Source organism: Lithobates pipiens, unplaced genomic scaffold (assembly GCF_037356315.1).
Source record: "Lithobates pipiens isolate NorthernLeopardFrog02 unplaced genomic scaffold, aLitPip1_a1.2 Scaffold_8, whole genome shotgun sequence".
In the NCBI taxonomy this organism is placed as follows: Eukaryota; Metazoa; Chordata; class Amphibia; order Anura; family Ranidae; genus Lithobates; species Lithobates pipiens.
In genome coordinates, this window is record NW_027507903.1 from 224,085,690 (window position 1) to 224,104,419 (window position 18,730).

At 42.3% G+C, this 18,730-nt stretch overlaps 1 protein-coding gene across 1 annotated transcript in view; it reads left to right on the forward strand.

Moving 5' to 3' along the window:
- Window positions 1-18,730, forward strand: part of TMEM117 (transmembrane protein 117) — a 399,054-nt gene that overhangs the window by 248,578 nt on the left and 131,746 nt on the right. The window contains exon 5 of the mRNA XM_077472802.1: window positions 9,000-9,097. Coding sequence (XP_077328928.1) covers window positions 9,000-9,097 — 98 coding nt within the window. The remainder of the gene's footprint in view (window positions 1-8,999; window positions 9,098-18,730) is intronic.

Here is an 18,730-nt window from a genome sequence, read left to right on the forward strand (position 1 = left end):
TCCCTAGTTGTGGTGTTGATATTAATGGTGAAGTCACGGGGGGACCGTGAAGGAGGAAATATAACAAGTTCATTTTTAGAAAGATTGAGTATGAGGAAGTGGTGTGACATCCATATCGATATGTGATTCAGTAAGTTTGAGATCTGTGAAGAGATCGAGGGGGTGAGTTGAGGAGTGGAGAGATAGATCTGGGTGTCATTGGCATAGAGGTGGTATTGGAAGCCATGGGAGGTTATCAGCTGGCACAGGGAAGAGGTATAGAGTGAAAATAGGAGAGGCCCAAGGACGGAGCCTTGGGGTATCCCAACAGAAAAAGGAAGGGGAGTGGAGGAGATGGATTTCTAAGTGACACTGAAAGTGTGCTGAGATAGGTAGCAGGAGAACCAGGATAAAGCAGAATCACAGAGGCCAAGGGAGTGTAATTTGCTGAGGAGCAGCAGGTGGTCAACTGTGTCAAAGGCAGCAGAAAGGTCTAAAAGTATGAGTATGAAGTAGTGCCCATTGGTTTTAGCAGTTAGTAGGTCATTTAGTGAGTTTTAGTAGGGCAGTTTCAGTTGAATGTTGTGGGCCGAAGCCAGACTGTAGGGAGTCGAGAAGGTTGTTGTCCGTGAGGTAGCGACTCATTCGGTCATGGACAAGGCGTTCGATAAGCTTGGAGGTAAACGGGAGACGGGAGATGGGTCCTAAGTTATTCAAACAAGTGGGGTCTAGTGAGGGTTTTTTGAGTATTGGGATAACCAGTGCATGTTTGAGGAGGGAAGGAAAGGTGCCGGAGGAGAGGAAGAGGTTGAAGATGTGTGTTAGGGAGTTTAGGATAGAGTGGGAAGGTGGTTGCAGTAATTGAGGGGACAGGGTCCAGGGGACAGGTAGTGAGGTGGTTTATCAACTTCATCTGTGGTAAATGGGCAAAGATTAGATTAGGTTATATATTAAATTAGATGTTATTATAGTATGAAATAATTTCAGACTCCTGTGAATAGTGAGTATGACTTATTAACATTAATTGCATTTTTTCTAACCCTCTTGATAGTTTTATTTATATTTGTTGTAGTTTTTTCCCTTTTCCTACCCCATTTCCCTGGAATTTTTTTCCTTTGTTTACCTTTTTATGTTTTTCTTTCTGTTGCTCCTGCCCTCCTCCCTTTTTTATTTTATTTGTTTTTTTGTTTGTTTTTTGTTTTATTGGAGGGGAGAGGATGGGAATCAACAATTTAAACTACATAGTTTGTGGATTGAAGTCAGTGTAAGTTACATTTATGATTGAAGTATGTTGAAATGTTAAAAAAATGAGCTTAATATATCTCTGATGTATTGGGTGTTTTGACATTTACAATTCTAATTATCCATACTTTTTATCACAGGTTTCGTTTGAATTGTGTGGGGTTAACACTTGTTTACTTTACTTTCTTTAGGAAACAGCTGTCTTCCTATGCATAGTATGAAAAATTATGATTCCAGAAAATAATGGTAGATTAGATTCTAATGTAGCTAACTGGGTTAGCAAGCTATATTGAGCAACTTGACAAAGCAATTGAAATAGATAATTACCTTATGTTTTACTTGCACAAATTAAATGTACTCTTCTGGGTCTGATGCATATGGATACTTTTCAGTATTTATTTATTTTTTTCTTAGATGGTAATTTGCTTACATACAGTATCCCAGAAAGTGTTGCCTAATGTTTCTTGCCTTATAGGATGTGTATGTATGTATGTATAAATATATACAGAATTTTTTTATTTAAATATAAATAGAATGGTGGTGGGGGGGAGGTGAGGACCACTTTATTTTGTTTTTTTCTGCCTCTGTCCCTTTGGGGAGATCTTACCCCCCCCTCCCCAACTTCTCGTCTCATAGACACAAAATAAAGTGATAAAAAAAATCCCATCTTGGGTCTTGTTCACATGACCGTATCTAAGCTAACATCCATGCAAAGGGTTGTACTTGCCCACACAGGACACACAGGTGTCCCATGCATCTGCGCATGGAAGCAGTTCCATTAATGTCAATTGAGACGCAGTGACTGCAGTTGCTGGTCCCATTTTGACATCCGTGCAGGTGTGGGCGCATGACCCTGAATGCACACTTTCTGTGTCCAAGGACATGCACCCACGCGGCTGTCAAATAGGGACCAGTGGCTGTGCTGACTTCAATAAAAGTCTCTCTGTACATAATCCAGGGAATAGCCACTTCCAACTGGATTCTATAACTGTTGGATAAATCCTTGTTTATGGATACTAGCAGCCAACAAGTAATTTTAGTTTAGCAAAGTCTCTGTCACAGACTTGGTTGAAAAACTTAGATGCTCACAGGAACTTAGTTGCAAACGGAAGGATAGAGGTAGGGACTTTTCTTACTGTACCAGAATCTTGCAGCTGGTCCAGCGATACCGTAAGAAATGCAGATTAATTTAGCTCAGCTTCCAGGCTCTTACCAAACATCCAGCCTTGTGCTTGGCCCTCTTACTGAAGAGTCCTCCCTGGTTGCATGTAGAGTTGCTGGGCCTCTCCAAACCCGAGACAGCACCGGAACACCTTAGAATCCTCCTTCCAGTTACTGTTCCTCTGACTAGCCAGTTCCAAGGCTCGGAAACGGATGGATCCACACCCCATGCCATGAGGGCCTCTGGGGGCTGGTCAGGAGGACCCGGACCATGGAGTCAGCAACAACTTCTGGACCAGAACCCAGAACCACGTGACTTCAGCACCTTAAGTACCCTCTCCTGGAATACACAGCGAGACAAATGCGCCCACTTATTGGCTCCGAGAGAGAGATTGATACCCAATGTGTCCACCCAGACTGCGTTCTAATGCCTCTCACAGGTGCAAACCCCACCTATGACCAGGCAGAACCTTGATACAGCCCAGCCAAACTGACGCCAAAGCATAATTTACAAACCCCAAAACTCAACTACAGTTTTGGCCAAAAACTAAATTTACATACATAGTGCATACTCATCAGGAGTACCGGCGCTACAGAAGTATAGTCAAAGCTTGTTTGGCCTTACTTTTCATGTGGGTCACAGGAGTGCACTTGGTTGTCTTCTTCTGTAACCAAGAATCAGCTGTCAGTGGGCTAAAGTCTGCTGTCAGCTAATGTCACAGACCCGCTCCAGCTATCTGGTCCTCGCAGCACCCTGCTGAGAGCCAGAGCTAGCCAATCCTGCCCTCTCTCCTGTCCTGTGCTCCAGTAAGCGCTGGAGGGGCAGAGCAGTCACTGCTTTGTGATTGCTCAGTTCTCTGGCTTAGAGGCATCGGTGGACAGCTTGCAGCATTGGATCAATGTTACAGCAGGTAGGTAAGTATGTGTTTTAATTTTTTTTGATCCCACACTTCTCCTTTAATATAGTGTAGCCACCCTGCCTTAAGCAGGAGTACGTAAATTTAGATCTCCATGGCCATAGTTAGCCAATGCTAATTTGTAGTCTGTCAGTTCTCCCTTTTTGTCAGTATTTGGTACTATTGCCGCTTGTATTATTGTAAGGTCTTACAGTAGGTATGAATATTCAAATTTTTCCCAGCCCACCACTGGGAGTTTTCTTTGACAGTGGTGCATTGTGGGAAAGGGTATAAATATTCAGGACTGGCTGGTGCAAGCTTTCTTAATCCCCAGCTGCAGCTAGGGGAGAATGTGTGTAATGGAGATGTTGTTTTAGGCTTGCATAACCAGAAGGGGGCCTGGGAGGTGATGGGTCCTGATCTTCACTGGATGCAGGATGGCATCTCATGGAGGCTGGTTGACTCTTTTGCAGAAGATGGACGCTGCTGCTGTTGATGCTGATTGTTAGAGAATTCTATCACAGGAACATCAGTCTTGACTTAAAGTCTCTTTTCCCTGTGGTGTGCTGCATGGAGCACCAGAGTTCTGCTTTAGTTTGGAGCATTTGCAACCCTAACCCTCTCTCCCACTTAAGTAATAAAAACCTTTTTTGTTTACCTAAAAGTGATTTGTGGCCATCTATCCACATGTCCCACTATGCCTAAGAGACTTACCCCTGAATTGAAATGTCAGCCCACCCTGTCTCTAGGGGTACCACCATGCCGCAAAGGGGTCAGGGGGATGCTACAATAGCTAATACAACTATAACATTTATCTAAAGAACTGGTCCCTTTTAGTGTACTGTCTGTGCTGACACTTCACCTGCTGCCTGTCCATAATTAGACATTCTTTAGATTAGAATCAATGCTATGACATATATTTTCACAGTTGACACTGTCCACTGCTAAAGAGAGTGTTAGCCAGGGGATCCCTTCATAATTTTGCTACAGAGCCCCATGATTTGTAGTTACACCTCTGCGGAGGCACCTAATGGTGCTTTCAAGCCAATGCTAAACTTAAAGGAGAAGTACAGCCAATGCTCATTTGGCTGTACTTCTGTAGATCACAGTAGAGCAGTTTGTTCTGCACTCCTGTGACCCGATTCAAGCAAAAGCCACTGTTGGCTGACATCACAGAGCTGGTCTAGGCTGTGGAAAGATTGTTACAATATGGTCGGCACAACCCTGGACTGACACCTGGCTCAGCCTTTCCGATCCACTGAGAGCCTGAGCCAGTCACCCCGCCCCCCCCCCCACAGCTTAGCACTACAGGGAGCTTGGGGGGGGGGGGGGCGCTGAACAGACAACGGTGACTGACAGCTCTCTGCTAATGGAGCTTTGAGAACTGGATGATCAGCAGTGTTTGATCACTTGGTTCTCAGTCTTAGAGCCGGTGGGGAACAAATGGAGCATCAAACTAGTAAGTATATTGTAAAAAAAAAAAAAAATCCCATACTTGTCTTAAACTTTATAGTAACTTTTGTATTTACTGTCGGTAGTACAGGTTCACTTTAAATAACTTTTCTCCTCTCTTATTATAGGGTATTTGTTTAGAAACCTTTTGCAGTAACTGGCACAGTAAAATACCATCTGTCTGTTCCCTGTTCTCTCTTCTTTGAATGGCATATTTTGCCAAAATGTTTAACATTTTCCATCTGAATTAACACATTCACAATTTGTTATATCTACCAGCCAAATACCTGTAGACAATAAACTTTATAGTTAGGATTTTATTGTTTTGTATTGCATAAAAAAATAGGATGACCTAATTGTTCATCCTATAGTGTTTTATTAGCAGTGGTAGCTTCAGATTTTTATTTTTTATTAGGATATCTACTGTATATAGTTTGAAAAAAATGGAACATTAGTAGCAGGAGGCCTATAACTTGCTGGTAGTTTTGATGCCTTTATACCGCATCTGAACTGCATTTGTCACCTGTCAACACGGGAGTTGAGGTCTGAAGTGATATTAACCTTGTAAAACTGTAAACTTACACTTTGATTTGATTTGTAATAGTCCTCTCACCATAACCTTATGGGTAATTTTTTTCTTCTAGAATTTGAAATACTGCAGGTCTTTGGCTTTCTGCATATCTTTGATTACAGATTTACTCTGCCTAGTAAAATTTGGTAATCAGTGGCAGAGTCATAACATACAAGAACTTCATATGGCTTCCTTTTTATTTTTGTAGTAAAACGTTAGTCCTCCAAGCACTTCAGATGAACATAGAATAGGGTGCTGCTGCTGTTCCTCTGATAGTGTGGGAGGTGCTAACCCTTTCATGTTACTACATCAAAAACCCCAATCCAGTGGTGGCCTGTCCATAAGGGGTGCCGCCCCCCTAAACCACGCGCCAGGCCGCTAATCTACAAGCAGGGAGCTGGACACATGGCTTCCAATGTGTTTTTTTTTTGTGAAGCACATGAATAGACCCTGAAATTCTAATTGGCTTTACAAAAAAAGGTGGGCTTTGAGTGCACAGCACCGTCCCTTGAGCCCCCCCAGTTGTTTCAATAGCGAATTAATATTTGCTATTGTCTTTCTGATTCTGCTACTGGCCAATCGGGTCTCAGGATGCACTTCCTGTTCAGCTGGGAGGAAAAGCCCTGGCCCTTCCTTTTGGCAAATTAAAAAAGAAAGAATTGCGCTAGGTGCGAGTTAATATTTAAAGAAAAATGAACCGTGAAGGATATCCTGCAGCTCAGCACTATAACCCCGATATAGGGCATAAAAGATGTAGATAAAAATAAGAGTGCAGTGCTGAATAAAACAATAACACAAATATATAATGAGTATAGTTAAAATGTGTACAATGAATCTAAAATATATCATTAGTGAACATAATTAAGTGAAAAAAAATCCAGTGAAAAATAGTCCATATATATTCAAGTGCAAAAGCCATCCACTGAAAAATGGTCCATATATAATTGCTGTATTAGCATAAAAATATGTGCATCTAAACACAAACTGTGACAATGAAAGTTCATAATTGAAAGTATCCAAATGAAAAATTCCAGTGCAAACCCCTGGGTCTATACTTTCCACCACTTGTGCTGCCCGTGAAAAATGTCAGCCGGTCTTCTGGAAGGAAAGTTTGTGAGATCTTAACAGCGTTCCTGCCATTTTTCTACTAAGCCTGATTTGACCCCCCTGAATAAGGGCGGTCGCAGGCTTTTTGGTAAACCTCCATTGTTTGTTGAAAGGTGACGGGCAGCACAAGTGGTGGAAAGTATAGACCCAGGGTTTTGCACTGGAATTTTTCGTTGTGACAATGAAAGTTCAGAAGTGAAAGTATCCATTTTGTGTTTAGATGCACATATTTTTCTGCTAATACAGCAATTATATATGGGCTGTTTTTCATTGGATGTTTTTTTTTCACTTGACTATGTTCACTAATGATATATTGTAGATTCATTGTACACATTTTTTCCATACTCATATATATTTGTGTTGTTGTTTTATCCAGTGCTGCACTCTTATTTTTATCTTCCTTTGGCAAGCTGGAGCAGCAGCCCTAACCCAAATCCTAGTTACCTGCCTCCTTAGTGGTGGCGTTGGTGTGAGTGAGGGGGGTGGCAGCGGCGGTGCGAGTGAGCAGCAGCCGCCACAGCCCCAATCAAAGAAAGATTGGAAAGTCAACGGCAAAGCAGTATCAGGCTTGCTTAGGGAGGTTTTTGACACAGTTTTAACATGGGTGCACCAGTAAGGATTTGTAATACTGTAAATTAAATAAGGACAAATTATAGAATTTACTAATGAGGTTACCAAGTCTTGTTGTACATGATTTTGAAGCAAAGGAATAATAGGTAAGTTTCTTTGAATTTGTTATTTGTGTAAATGCTAAATAACTACCCTGAAGGATGAGGAGGAGTCTGATCTCCTATCACAGTTAGGATAAGCGTTGAGGCAGGGCAATGTGTTTATAATAAGGCACTTCCATTATCCAGTTCTTGACTGGGCAGATGGAACTGCTCACTCATTTAAGACTCGCCTTTTCCTCAATGTCTTCCTGGACAACTTCATGTATCAATTGGTGGATGTCCCAACTAGAAATAATGCTCTGCTAGATCGAATTGCAATTAACACAGATCTGATTGGAGATGTGGAAATAAGGGATACTTTGGGAAACAATGATTACATTCAATATAAATCATAGGAATAGGAGGCAAGAGGGTAGTGCAAGAACACTAAATTTCAAAACAGCCAACTTTTCTAAACTCCACACTATAAGATATTTTGTGTACCTGGATTTTTCCAAAGCATTCAATACATTTCCCCATAAATGCTTATTGTACAAATTGGGTTCTGTTGGCATGGAAGATGGTGTATGTACCTGGATAGAAAACTGGTTATAGGGGCACATTCAAAGGGTGGTGATAAAAAGCGTGTACACAGAATGACCTGGAGTTGTTAGCAGGGTTCCCCCGAGGCTCTGTCTTTGGGACCAATTGAGTTTAATTTGTTCATAAATTATATAGCTGCTGGTATAAATAGTTCAATCTCAGTGTTTGCTGATGACACAAAGGTAAGCAGGGCAATAACTTCACAGGTCATAGAAGACCTCATAAGACAGAGGGGTGGGCATCTACATGGAAAATTAGCTTTAATGTTGAAAAATGTAAAGTTAAGCACTTGGGAGCTAAAAATATGAACACAAGTTACTTGCAAGGGGGAGAACCTTTGGGGGAATTTAGGATAGACACATTTTTGAGGTCCTAGTAGATCACAGGCTCAGCAAAAGCATGCAATGCCAAGCTATAGAAAGCAGAGCTAGCAGACTATTAACATGCATTAAAATAAGTATTTACTTAAGAGATAAAACTATACTTCTGCCACTTTATAAAACTCTGGTCTGGTCACATCTCAAGTATGCCGTCCAGTTCTGGCCACCAGTCCTCAGGAAAGATGTGCTGGAACTGGAGAGAGTCGAGAGAAGGGCAACAAAGCTAATAAGGGTAATGGAGGACCTTAGTTACAAGGAACAACTACAGGCATTATACTTTATTCTCTCTGGAGAAGAGACACTTAAGAGGAGATATCATGGCGATATACAAATATCTCAATGGTGATTCTAGCATAGGGAGAAAACTTTTCAGTCTCAGGTCACTTAAGAGGACAAGTGGCCACCCAATGATGATGGACGAAAAGCAGTTTAACCTCAAATTACTTATGGGGTTCTTTACTGTCAGAGCAGTAAGAATGTGGAACTCTTCCACAGTTGGTGGAGTCAGTGAGTGTCAATAATTTAGAAAAGCTCTTATAGGCATCTTAGGGAAAGCAATATACAGGGATATGGGATCGTATTGTATTGTCATAAATACACCCATCCACACAGATTGAACTGGATGGACTGGCGTCTTTATTAAATCTTACTAACTAGTAACTATATAACTATGAAATGGAACACTGGCTAAATCTTTTTTTTTTCTTTTGCATAAAATTGAATATCGCAGATTCTGTATCGCCTCTGGAAATCCCCTAACCCTGCCCCATTCTACAAAAACAGATTTTCAAATTCTTCCCCAAACCTGATTAAAAAGTTAATTATGATTTTTACAGGGATTTGTTTATGTGGCTCATATAATGAGATGCCATTTTATTGGGGAGCTCTTGCATTTCAGAAACAGGTATTTAGGTGTGCCACTAGTCATCAAAGTTTACAATGCAATGTATTTATACAGGTGACAGACATGATGCTTCAGGACAGTCAATACCCAGACTGGGGTAAATCTGCACGAGCTTTCTGGAGGAGAGGGAACATCCGGATAATTTTGTTCTGGTAAGCTTATGTCTTGATCATATTTAAGACAACTTTTTAATGACAGAAACCCTTCAATATGCAGATATTAACCAGACTGTAAAGTCAGTTATTGTCTAGTTATTGTTACAATGTCATGATCATTTTCTGAGTACAGATGGGTAGAATATTTACCTCTTGTGTCTAGACATGAACCAGTTTAGAGGGTTCCAACTCCATGTAATTTCTGTGTAACTGATAGACCATTTAAAAAAATAAAAAGATATTTAAATAGAAGACATAGAAACTGCTAAATTCCCACTACTATTTATGCCCCAGGTGCATTACCCCCTCTCTCTCCTCATTGGCTTGCTGGCTGTGATTGTGATCGACAGTGCTGTCTCAACCAATGAGGAGGGAGAGTCCTAGGAGAGCTGGGGCACATCGCTGGATTTAGTCTTTAATGACATCCAATGGGGTTAAATTACATCCCCTCCAATGGGGTTAAATGAAGACTGATGACATATTGTAAGTGCATCATGGACCCTTGTCCTATAAGAGTTTCACTATGGAACCTTGCACTCATAGCATATTGAGAGCCTTGTTGATGCCATCAGGATATGAGGGCTGTCCACCACTGGAAAAGGGTCCTATTAAGAAGAGGATTATGCAAAGCGTTGGGCTTTTAGGATCACGGCATGGTCTCCAACCTGATCCTGCCTTTCCAAATGTGAGTGCTGAAAAACTCAAGTATTTCTCAAGTTCATTGTAAAATGCATTTAATTATTTACTATGTGGTAAATTCATAACTAGATAAAATATTGTTTTAAATAATTATATAAAGTTTAGCTTTAACAGCCATTTAAATCAAATTCTCAGATGACTACTAAAAGAAAGCATTTACAAATTTACATAGGATTATCAAAATATGGAAAAGCAAGCAATTCAAAGGTTATAACTCAAAGTGTTTGCTAGTAATGTCCTTTTAAAGTGCTTTGAGTTCAGCTAAAATTATGCAGTTTAAAATTGTCATGTATTAAGAGGAGTAGTGGGAGATGTTTGACAAAGGCTCATTAGAACCTTAGCAATTAGCAGGAATGTCTCTAGAAAGCACAGCAGGTGAATGATAATAGAGGAAATACAGGTAGAGAATATCTGACTGTTTACACGGGATGAGCAATGCCTGATACACGCTTGATACAACACCTGCAGACAGTATTTTTTGCCATCCACAGGAGACAGGATGCTTTCATTGGGCATTGGTGACTCGTTTGTTTTTAACAATAACCGTAGCAAAAACCTTATCGATGCAATAGTATATTAAAATCACCTTCAGGGTGCAATGGATAACATAGCTAGCATAAACATGTTTAATGACGTGCTGCTTTATCATCTCTGCCTCTGCATGGTTTATGTGCCCTTTTATGTCAGTAATAAAAAAAATTCTATATACATCCATTTAGCCACATTATTTTTCCCCCCTCTGATTCTAAACATTTGAGCTAAATTTTACATAAGCATAGGTGGTGTGCACTTTTCTTTTTTTTTTTTTTTATCACCAATTAATTGCATTTTTTTGTTGTGCTTTGTATGAAGCACATTTTATGTCTTTGGGAAGTACAAGTAGTTTGACTATATATTTTTAGGTTAACAATGCAGGCTGTCATATATACTATATACTGTGTTTTGAGTTTGCACCGTTTCTTGTTTTTTAATAATATTCTTCCAGATCTCATCCAGTATGAATATCACTTTACCATAGATGAAGAATTGCATTGACATTATTGTTAGTATTATCAAGGGACTCCAAAGATAACCTCCTCCCCCTAATGCATTTGTTGTATGGGTGTTTTTGCATATGTGTTCATAAACACATTGATATAAAAGTATAAGAACATACTTATATAAAAGCTCTGCATTCTTATATGTGTGCGAATACCTTTATTTTGCCTTCTTGGGTTTGTGGATCTATGTTTCTTCTATTTATAGAGCTAAAGGTACATGCAGTTGTTGCTAGGTTACACAATGCATAGAACAATTGTTTTCTGCAGTCTTCCTTTCCCGTTTACTGAATGAGGTTATCCATTATGGGTTTCCATCATATTGTGCTTGTACAGATATCAGTACTTGGTGTAAACTGTCCTCCAACGTCACTGGAAGTCCTGTGTATAAAGTATGTTGTATGCAAATTCCAACCCTAACCAGGAGATCTTATGGTGCTTTGGTACCAAACGATGTGGCCCGTGGCAACGTTGTATTGTAAGGGAGTGGTACAGTATGAGCAGATTTTTCCTTCACTTTGACTAAAGACTGAGCTATCAATAGATCATGGCAAATTTATACTAATTCTAGTATACCTTATGACTCTTTCTATTGCCACGCTACTTGTTTAAAACTGACCTAAGCTTTGAGCTTAGGTCTGCTGTTGAACTTTTTATGCGCCTCACAATATAATGGGGGACCAGAGACCTATTGAGAGACAAATGCAGTGTATTGTGTGAAGTTAAAGCGGAGTTTCAGTAATTTTTGTGTTTATTAAAAGTCAGCAACTACAAAAAGTATGGCTGCTGACTTTTAATTAACAAACATTCACCTGTCCCACGGTTCAGCGATGCGGCCGCCTGAACCCTTGGTTCTCTCCCTCGTCTCTCACCGGCATCTGAAGTTTAGGTATCCTGATGTGACAGCTTTCGGCTTCACTGCCGGGTGCACACTGTGCATGTGTGAGTTGCGCTGTGCCTCCTCAATGGCCGGACAATCTTCTAGGACCTGTTATGTGTCTCAGAAGATTGCAGGGAGGGAGGGTGAGAGGAGAACTTCCACACAAGTCACTTAGGTGGCCTGAGCGGAAGTGGGAGATGGGTACCTGTCAAACCTAGGTATTCACTTTCCCCCCCCCAAAAAAAAGTCAGGCCAAATAAGGCATGTAAGGGGGTGAGGGGTACTTAACTGCTTGAAGACCACCTCACACCGATATATGTCAGCAGAAGGGCTCGTACAGGCAAACTAAAGTACCTGTACGTTGCCTTTTAAGAGGTGGCCTGCGGGCGTGAGCGCCCGCGGCCAGCTCCGTAATTCGGGTCACGGGTCCCACAGACTCGATCGCTGCGAGGATACCAACAATTAAAATGGATAAAATTAGGTTCACATATGTCCGGTGAGAATTTCCCCTCAGTTTTCACAAAGAATTTCCAAAGCAGCTGTTCAGTGGTGCTGCAAATTAGTTGTGGTTCTTCATCTTTAACATTAGTTGGTTGTTAAGGAGCAGGATGAGAAGCCGGCAGACGCATCCTTAGTAATGGATGACTCATCAGCTGTCGAGGGAGGTTTGCCGCTGACAGCTGGATGTAAAAAAAATATTGCTAGTAATAAAAAAAATTGTAAAAAAAAGGCGTGGGGGTCCCTCCCAGTCCATACCAGGCCCTTTCAGGTCTGGAACAGATTTTAACCACTTCCCGACCGCCGCACGATGATGTACGTCGACAGAATGGCACGGGCAGGCATAAGGGCTTACACGTCCTTGCCTGCCCGCGGTTCGGTATTCGTTCGGGAGCGATCCCGGATGAGGGGACGGCCATTCATTCATGGCCACCCCCTCGCGATCGCTCCCGACGAATTAAAATCCTCCGTGACATCACTTCCTCTCCTGTAATGTAAACACAGGAGAGGAAGTGATGTAATCTCTCCTCCGTGTCGGTATTTTTCGTTCCGACACCGAGGAGAGAGGATCGGTGAGTTGCACCAACACGACACTACACAGTAGAACATGCCAGGCACACTCACACCCCCCCGATCACCCCCCCAATTACCCCTGCCCCCCAGTCACAGTGACACCAATGTCATTTTTTTTTTTTTTTTGCATTGGTGTCATTTGTGACTGTAATAACTGTTAGGGCAGTTAGGGTTAGCCCCCTTTAGTTCTAAGGTACCCCCTAACCCCCCCAATAAAGGTTTAACCCCGTGATCACCCCCCGTCGCCAGTGTCACTAAGGCTGGGTTCACATTGCAGCGGTTTATGAGAACGGATGTGATTCGCACCGCACTGCAGTGCAAATCACATCCGATCTCTGTGCGATTCGAGTTCAGCCATACAGATAGTATGGCTGAATTCGTGTCGCACCTGCCGCAAACTCGCACGGACCCTTTTTTTGGTCCGCAGCAGAATCGGATCGCATGGGTGTTCACACCATGCGATCCGAGTTTGCAGATCGCACTGCGATATGCGAACTGATCTGGGGGTGTCATTAACATTTCACTGACACTCCCAGCAGTTCGCATAGGGCAGTGTGAACTGCCGCCGGGAGGCATGTGATGCGGGATCCCGCCGCGGATTTGTGGCGTTCCCGCATCGCTCCAGTGTGAACCCAGCCTAATAAGCGATCGTTTTTCTGATCGCTGTATTAGTGTCACAGGTGACGCTAGTTAGGCAGGTAGGTATTTAGGTTCGCCGCAGCTTTTTATAGCGCCAGGGACCCCCATATACTACCGCATAAAGCCCCCTGATTGCCCCCTAGTTAACCCTTTCACAAGTGATCACCATATAACTGTTACAGGTGACGCTGGTTGGTTAGTTATTTTTTTATAGTTTCAGGGCACCCGCCATTTATTACCTAGTCTCACTAGTGTACCCCTAAATTTAGGGGTGTCTACTTTCCAAAATGGGGTCATTTGGGGGGGGTTTGTGCCATCTTGGCATTTTATGGCCTTCAAAACTGTAACGCCCTTAGAAAGCCTGAAGGCGGTGCTTGGTTTTCGGGGCCCCGTACGCGGCTAGGCTCCCAAAAAGTCCCACATATGTGGTATCCCCGTACTCAGGAGAAGCAGCAGAATTTATTTTGGGGTGTCATTTCACATATGCCCATGGCATGTGTGAGCAATATATCATTTAGTGACAACTTTGTGAAAAAAAAAAAAAAAGTTTGTAATTTTCCCGCAACTTGTGGCAAAATATAAAATATTCCATGGACTCAACATGCCTCTCAGCAAATAGCTTGGGGTGTCTACTTTCTAAAATGGGGTCATTTGTGGGGGTTTTGTGCCATCTTGGCATTTTATGGCCTTCAAAACTGTAATAGGTAGTGAGGAGTGAAGTCAAATATTTACGCCCTTAGAAAACCTGAAGGCGGTTCTTGGTTTTCGGGGGCCCCGTACGCGGCTAGGCTCCCAAAAAGACCCACATATGTGGTATCCCCGTACTCAGGAGAAGCAGCAGAATTTATTTTGGGTTGTCATTTCACATATGCCCATAGCATGTGTGAGCAATATATCATTTAGTGACAACTTTGTGAAAAAAAAATAAAAAAAAATTAAAGTTTGTAATTTTCCCGCAACTTGTGGCAAAATATAAAATATTCCATGGACTCAAAATGCCTCTCAGCAAATAGCTTGGGGTGTCTACTTTCTAAAATGGGGTCATTTGTGGGGGTTTTGTGCCATCTTGGCATTTTATGGCCTTCAAAACTGTACCTTCAACTGGCCTTCAACTTTGTGTAAAAAAAAAAAATGTTTTTTTTTTGTCATTATTCAATCGCTTGAGGCAAAAAAATAAAATATTCAATGGGCTCAACATGCCACTTATCAATTTCCTTAGGGGGTCTACTTTCCAAAATGGGGTCATTTGGGGGGGTTTTGTACTGCCCTGCCATTTTAGCACCTCAAGAAATGAGATAGGCAGTCGTAAACTAAAAGCTGCGTAATTTCCAGAAAACGTACCTTAGTTGTAGATGTGACAACTTTTGCGCAAACCAATAAATATACAATTATTGACTTTTTTTTTACCAAAGACATGTGGCTGAATACATTTTGGCCTAAATGTATGACTAAAATTGAGTTTATTGGATTTTTCTAATAACAAAAAGTAGAAAATATCATTTTTTTTCAAAATTTGCAGTCTTTTTACGTTTATATCGCAAAAAATAAAAATCGCAGAGGCAATCAAATACCATCAAAAGAAAGCTCTATTTGTGGGAAGAAAAGGACGCAAATTTTGTTTGGGTACAACATTGCATGACCGCGCAATTACCAGTTAAAGCAGCGCAGTGCCAAATTCTAAAAAGACCTCTGGTCATTTACCAGCAAAATGGTCCGGTCTGAAAGTGGTTAAGGGGAAACGCCATGCCAAAATTTTAAAAACGAGAGTATCCCCCCTCCCGAACTACTTTGGAGCAGGGGGGCAGACTGCATGAGCCAATGCTAGGTGCAGAGCTTTTTTTTTTGTGCCAACGCTGGTGCTCATCGTTATTGACACTGGATCTACACCCAGGGACACTGTTTTTGTTTTTTGCTTTAATAAAGAAATTGTCAAAAACCATTCGTATTTTTATTTTATTTATTTTTTTGGTGAATGAGTAGGGGTGCAATGTGCCCCATACTCATTTACATAGGGGGACAGAATCTGGGGGCCCACTTGTTAAAGGAGGCTTCTAGATTTCAATAAACCCCCTGCCCGCAGACCCCCAAAACCCTGGCCATGAGGACAAGGTGCTTTGGGGTGGGGGGAGCAGAGCTACTGCTTTACCGACTACCAGTCTTTGCAAGTATTTGACTGGATAAATGAGTTGAATACCTGCTCCCCTGTCACTCGTTGTGATTCCACCAACTCGTATGCCATATAGTGAGCTTTTTATTCCTTTTGCAAAGTTTTGGGAACAGTCTGAAAAATATGCTGGGTAGTATCAGAATTGATTAACCCAGGCTGATGTTTGGAACCATCAAGTAACAATTTAATCAAATATTATAAAGTGTTTACATTTCAAAATATCTCTAGTAAACGGCTCAAGCATTTTATTTTTGTTTGATTTTCTTTTTTAATTACAAAAGCATACTGAGATCTTTTTCTGATGTACAGAAGTATTGTATGTCTCAATTTTAAATGTGTACAGCTGAACAGCTCTTGTATAAAGCTATTAAACTTTTCAAAACTAAATCAAAACACAGTTGGTAATGGAGATCATAGGTCAGGGAGCCAACAAGAATTAAATTATAGATTACTGTATCTTGCTAAGGCAGTATGAGCTCAGTGAGAGACAGGCTAAAATTAAAAAGTACAGAATGTTTCCAGGGTTTGAACTGACATGTGACATTGTTTCTGTTTATTTCCACAAACTGTCAGCTTTAAACTGTCACTTAGATGCGGAGATTATACAAATTATCATATAAATATGATGGGGGCCATGAATATTCCATTTGAATGTAACATTATCTAAGCAAACCCGAATATATTTCAGGAGATCAATGGATGAGGAAAAGTAAAAATAGGATTTTTATATACAGCTTACCTGTAAAATCCTTTTCTTGAGAGTACATCACGGGACACAGGAGCTTCATTACATAGTGGGTTATATAGGCACCTCTGGTGATTGGACACTGGTTAACCCCCAATTAAGGAGAATTCCTCCCCTATATAACCCCTCCCATATGGGAGGCACCTCAGTTTTGTAGCAAAGCAATAGGAAACCACGTAAAAAACCCAAGGGGGCGGGAGCCCTGTGTCCCGTGATGTACTCTCAAGAAAAGGATTTTAAGGTAAGCTGTATATAAAAATCCTATTTTCTTGATCATTCATCACGGGACACAGGAGCTTCATTACATAGTGGGATGTCCCAAAGCAATGCTCAGATTGAGGGGAGGGAGACACAGATCATAATTATGGACCGTCATGGACCGGAGGACCTAAACTGCAGCCTGCAGTACACTGCGCCCAAAGGCGATATCCTCTTGCCCTCTGACATCCACCTGATAGAATCTGGTGAATGTGTGGACTGATGACCAAGTTGCAGCCTTACAGATCTGAGCCAGGGAGGCCTGGTGATGCACTGCCCAAGAAGCACTTATAGCCCTAGTTGAGTGCGCTTTCACTTGAAAAGGAGGGATCTTCCCTTTAACACAATAGGCCTGAGAAATAATCTGTCTAATCCACCTTGAGAGAGTGGATTTTGATGCCGCCTGGCCCTTCCTAGGGCCTTCCGGAAAAATAAATAAGCAATCCGTTTTCCTTATCTGAGCAGTTGCCTGAAGATAGATACTGATTGCCCTAACCACATCCAAAGTGTGCAAAGATTCTTCTTCTGCGGACTGTGGGTCCGGAAAAAAGGATGGTAGGATTACATCTTGATTCAAATGGAATCCTGAAACCACCTTAGGCAGAAAGGACCTGTTGGGACGCATTACCACCCGGTCCTTATGAATAATTAGATACGGCTCTTTGCTGGAGAGAGCTGCTAGTTCTGACACTCTTCTAACCGTGGATATAGCTACCAAGAAAACCAATTTTTTAGTCAAAAGAACAAAGCCTGATGCAAAGGTTCAAAAGGTTGCCCCTGCAAAGCCGAGAGAACCAAATTCAGATCCCATGGGCATACCGGAGGTTTGACTGGCGGCCTTATCCGCATAGCCCCCTGGATGAAAGCCCGCACCAGGGAATGCGATGCGAGTGGCTTCTGAAAAAACACTGACAAGGCCGAAATCTGCACCTTGATAGTGCTTACGGCCAAATTCATCTCTAGGCCTGACTGGAGGAAGGCCAAGATCCTCCTAATGACATACTTTCTAGGATGCCATTCCCTGAGTTCACACCAGGAAACATATGCCCTCCAGATTTTGTAGTAAATAAGCCTGGAGGCCAGCTTTCTGGCATTGACCAGAGTAGAAAGGACTGGCCCTGTAAGCCCACGGTCTCTCAGATTGTGGGTCTTAGCAGCCAAACCGTCAAATTCAGACTGTGTAAAGCAGGATGGTAAATTGGACCCTGTGAGAGCAGATCTGGCTGGAGAGGGAGGATCCACGGCCTGCCTACTGCCAACTTCATGATCTCTGCGTACCATGGTTGCCTGGGCCAAGCCGGGGCTACCAAAAGAACCGACTTTGTCTCCCTCTTGACTCTTCCCAGGAACCGCGACAGAAGCAGGCACGGGGGGAAGGCATAAATCAAATTGTACTGATCCCAGGGAACTGTCAGAGCATCCGACCCCTGAGCGAATTTGTCCAGTTTTCTGTTGAACCTGGACGCAAACAGATCTACGTCTGGAGTACCCCACCTGCGACATATGTTCCAAAACACGTCGGGGTGCAGAGCCCATTCTCCTGGGCACAACTGCTGGCGGCTCAGAAAATCCGCCTGCCAATTTTCCACTCCTGGAATGAAGACTGCAGAAAGGCATGGAACATGCCTTTCTGCCCAGACAAGTATGCGATTCACCTCTTTTTGCGCAACCAGACTCCTGGTAACGCCCTGGTGATTGATATAGGCCACTGCTGTGGCATTGTTGGACTGAACCCGAACAGGGAGACCCCGTAGTCTGAAAGACCAGTTTATGAGAGCCATATAAACTGCCCGGATCTCCAAGACATTTATGGGCAATAGCTTCTCGATCGCAGACCATTTCCCCTGCGAGCATGTCTCCTCCAACACTGCTCCCCAGCCTGTCAGGCTGGCATCTGTCGTAATAATGTTCCATGGAAGAGGAAGAAAAGTTTTGCCTTTCAGCAAATTCTCGGTTTGTAACCACCAGACGAGACTCTTGCGTGTCCCTGGGGATAGACGCATAGGAAGACCCAAGGACTGGGGCTTCCTGTTCCAAGCCGCAAGGATGCATCTTTGCAGAGGCCTTGAGTGGAACTGGGCGAATGGAACGGCCTCGAAGGAGGCGACCATTTTCCCTAACAGTCTCATGCACA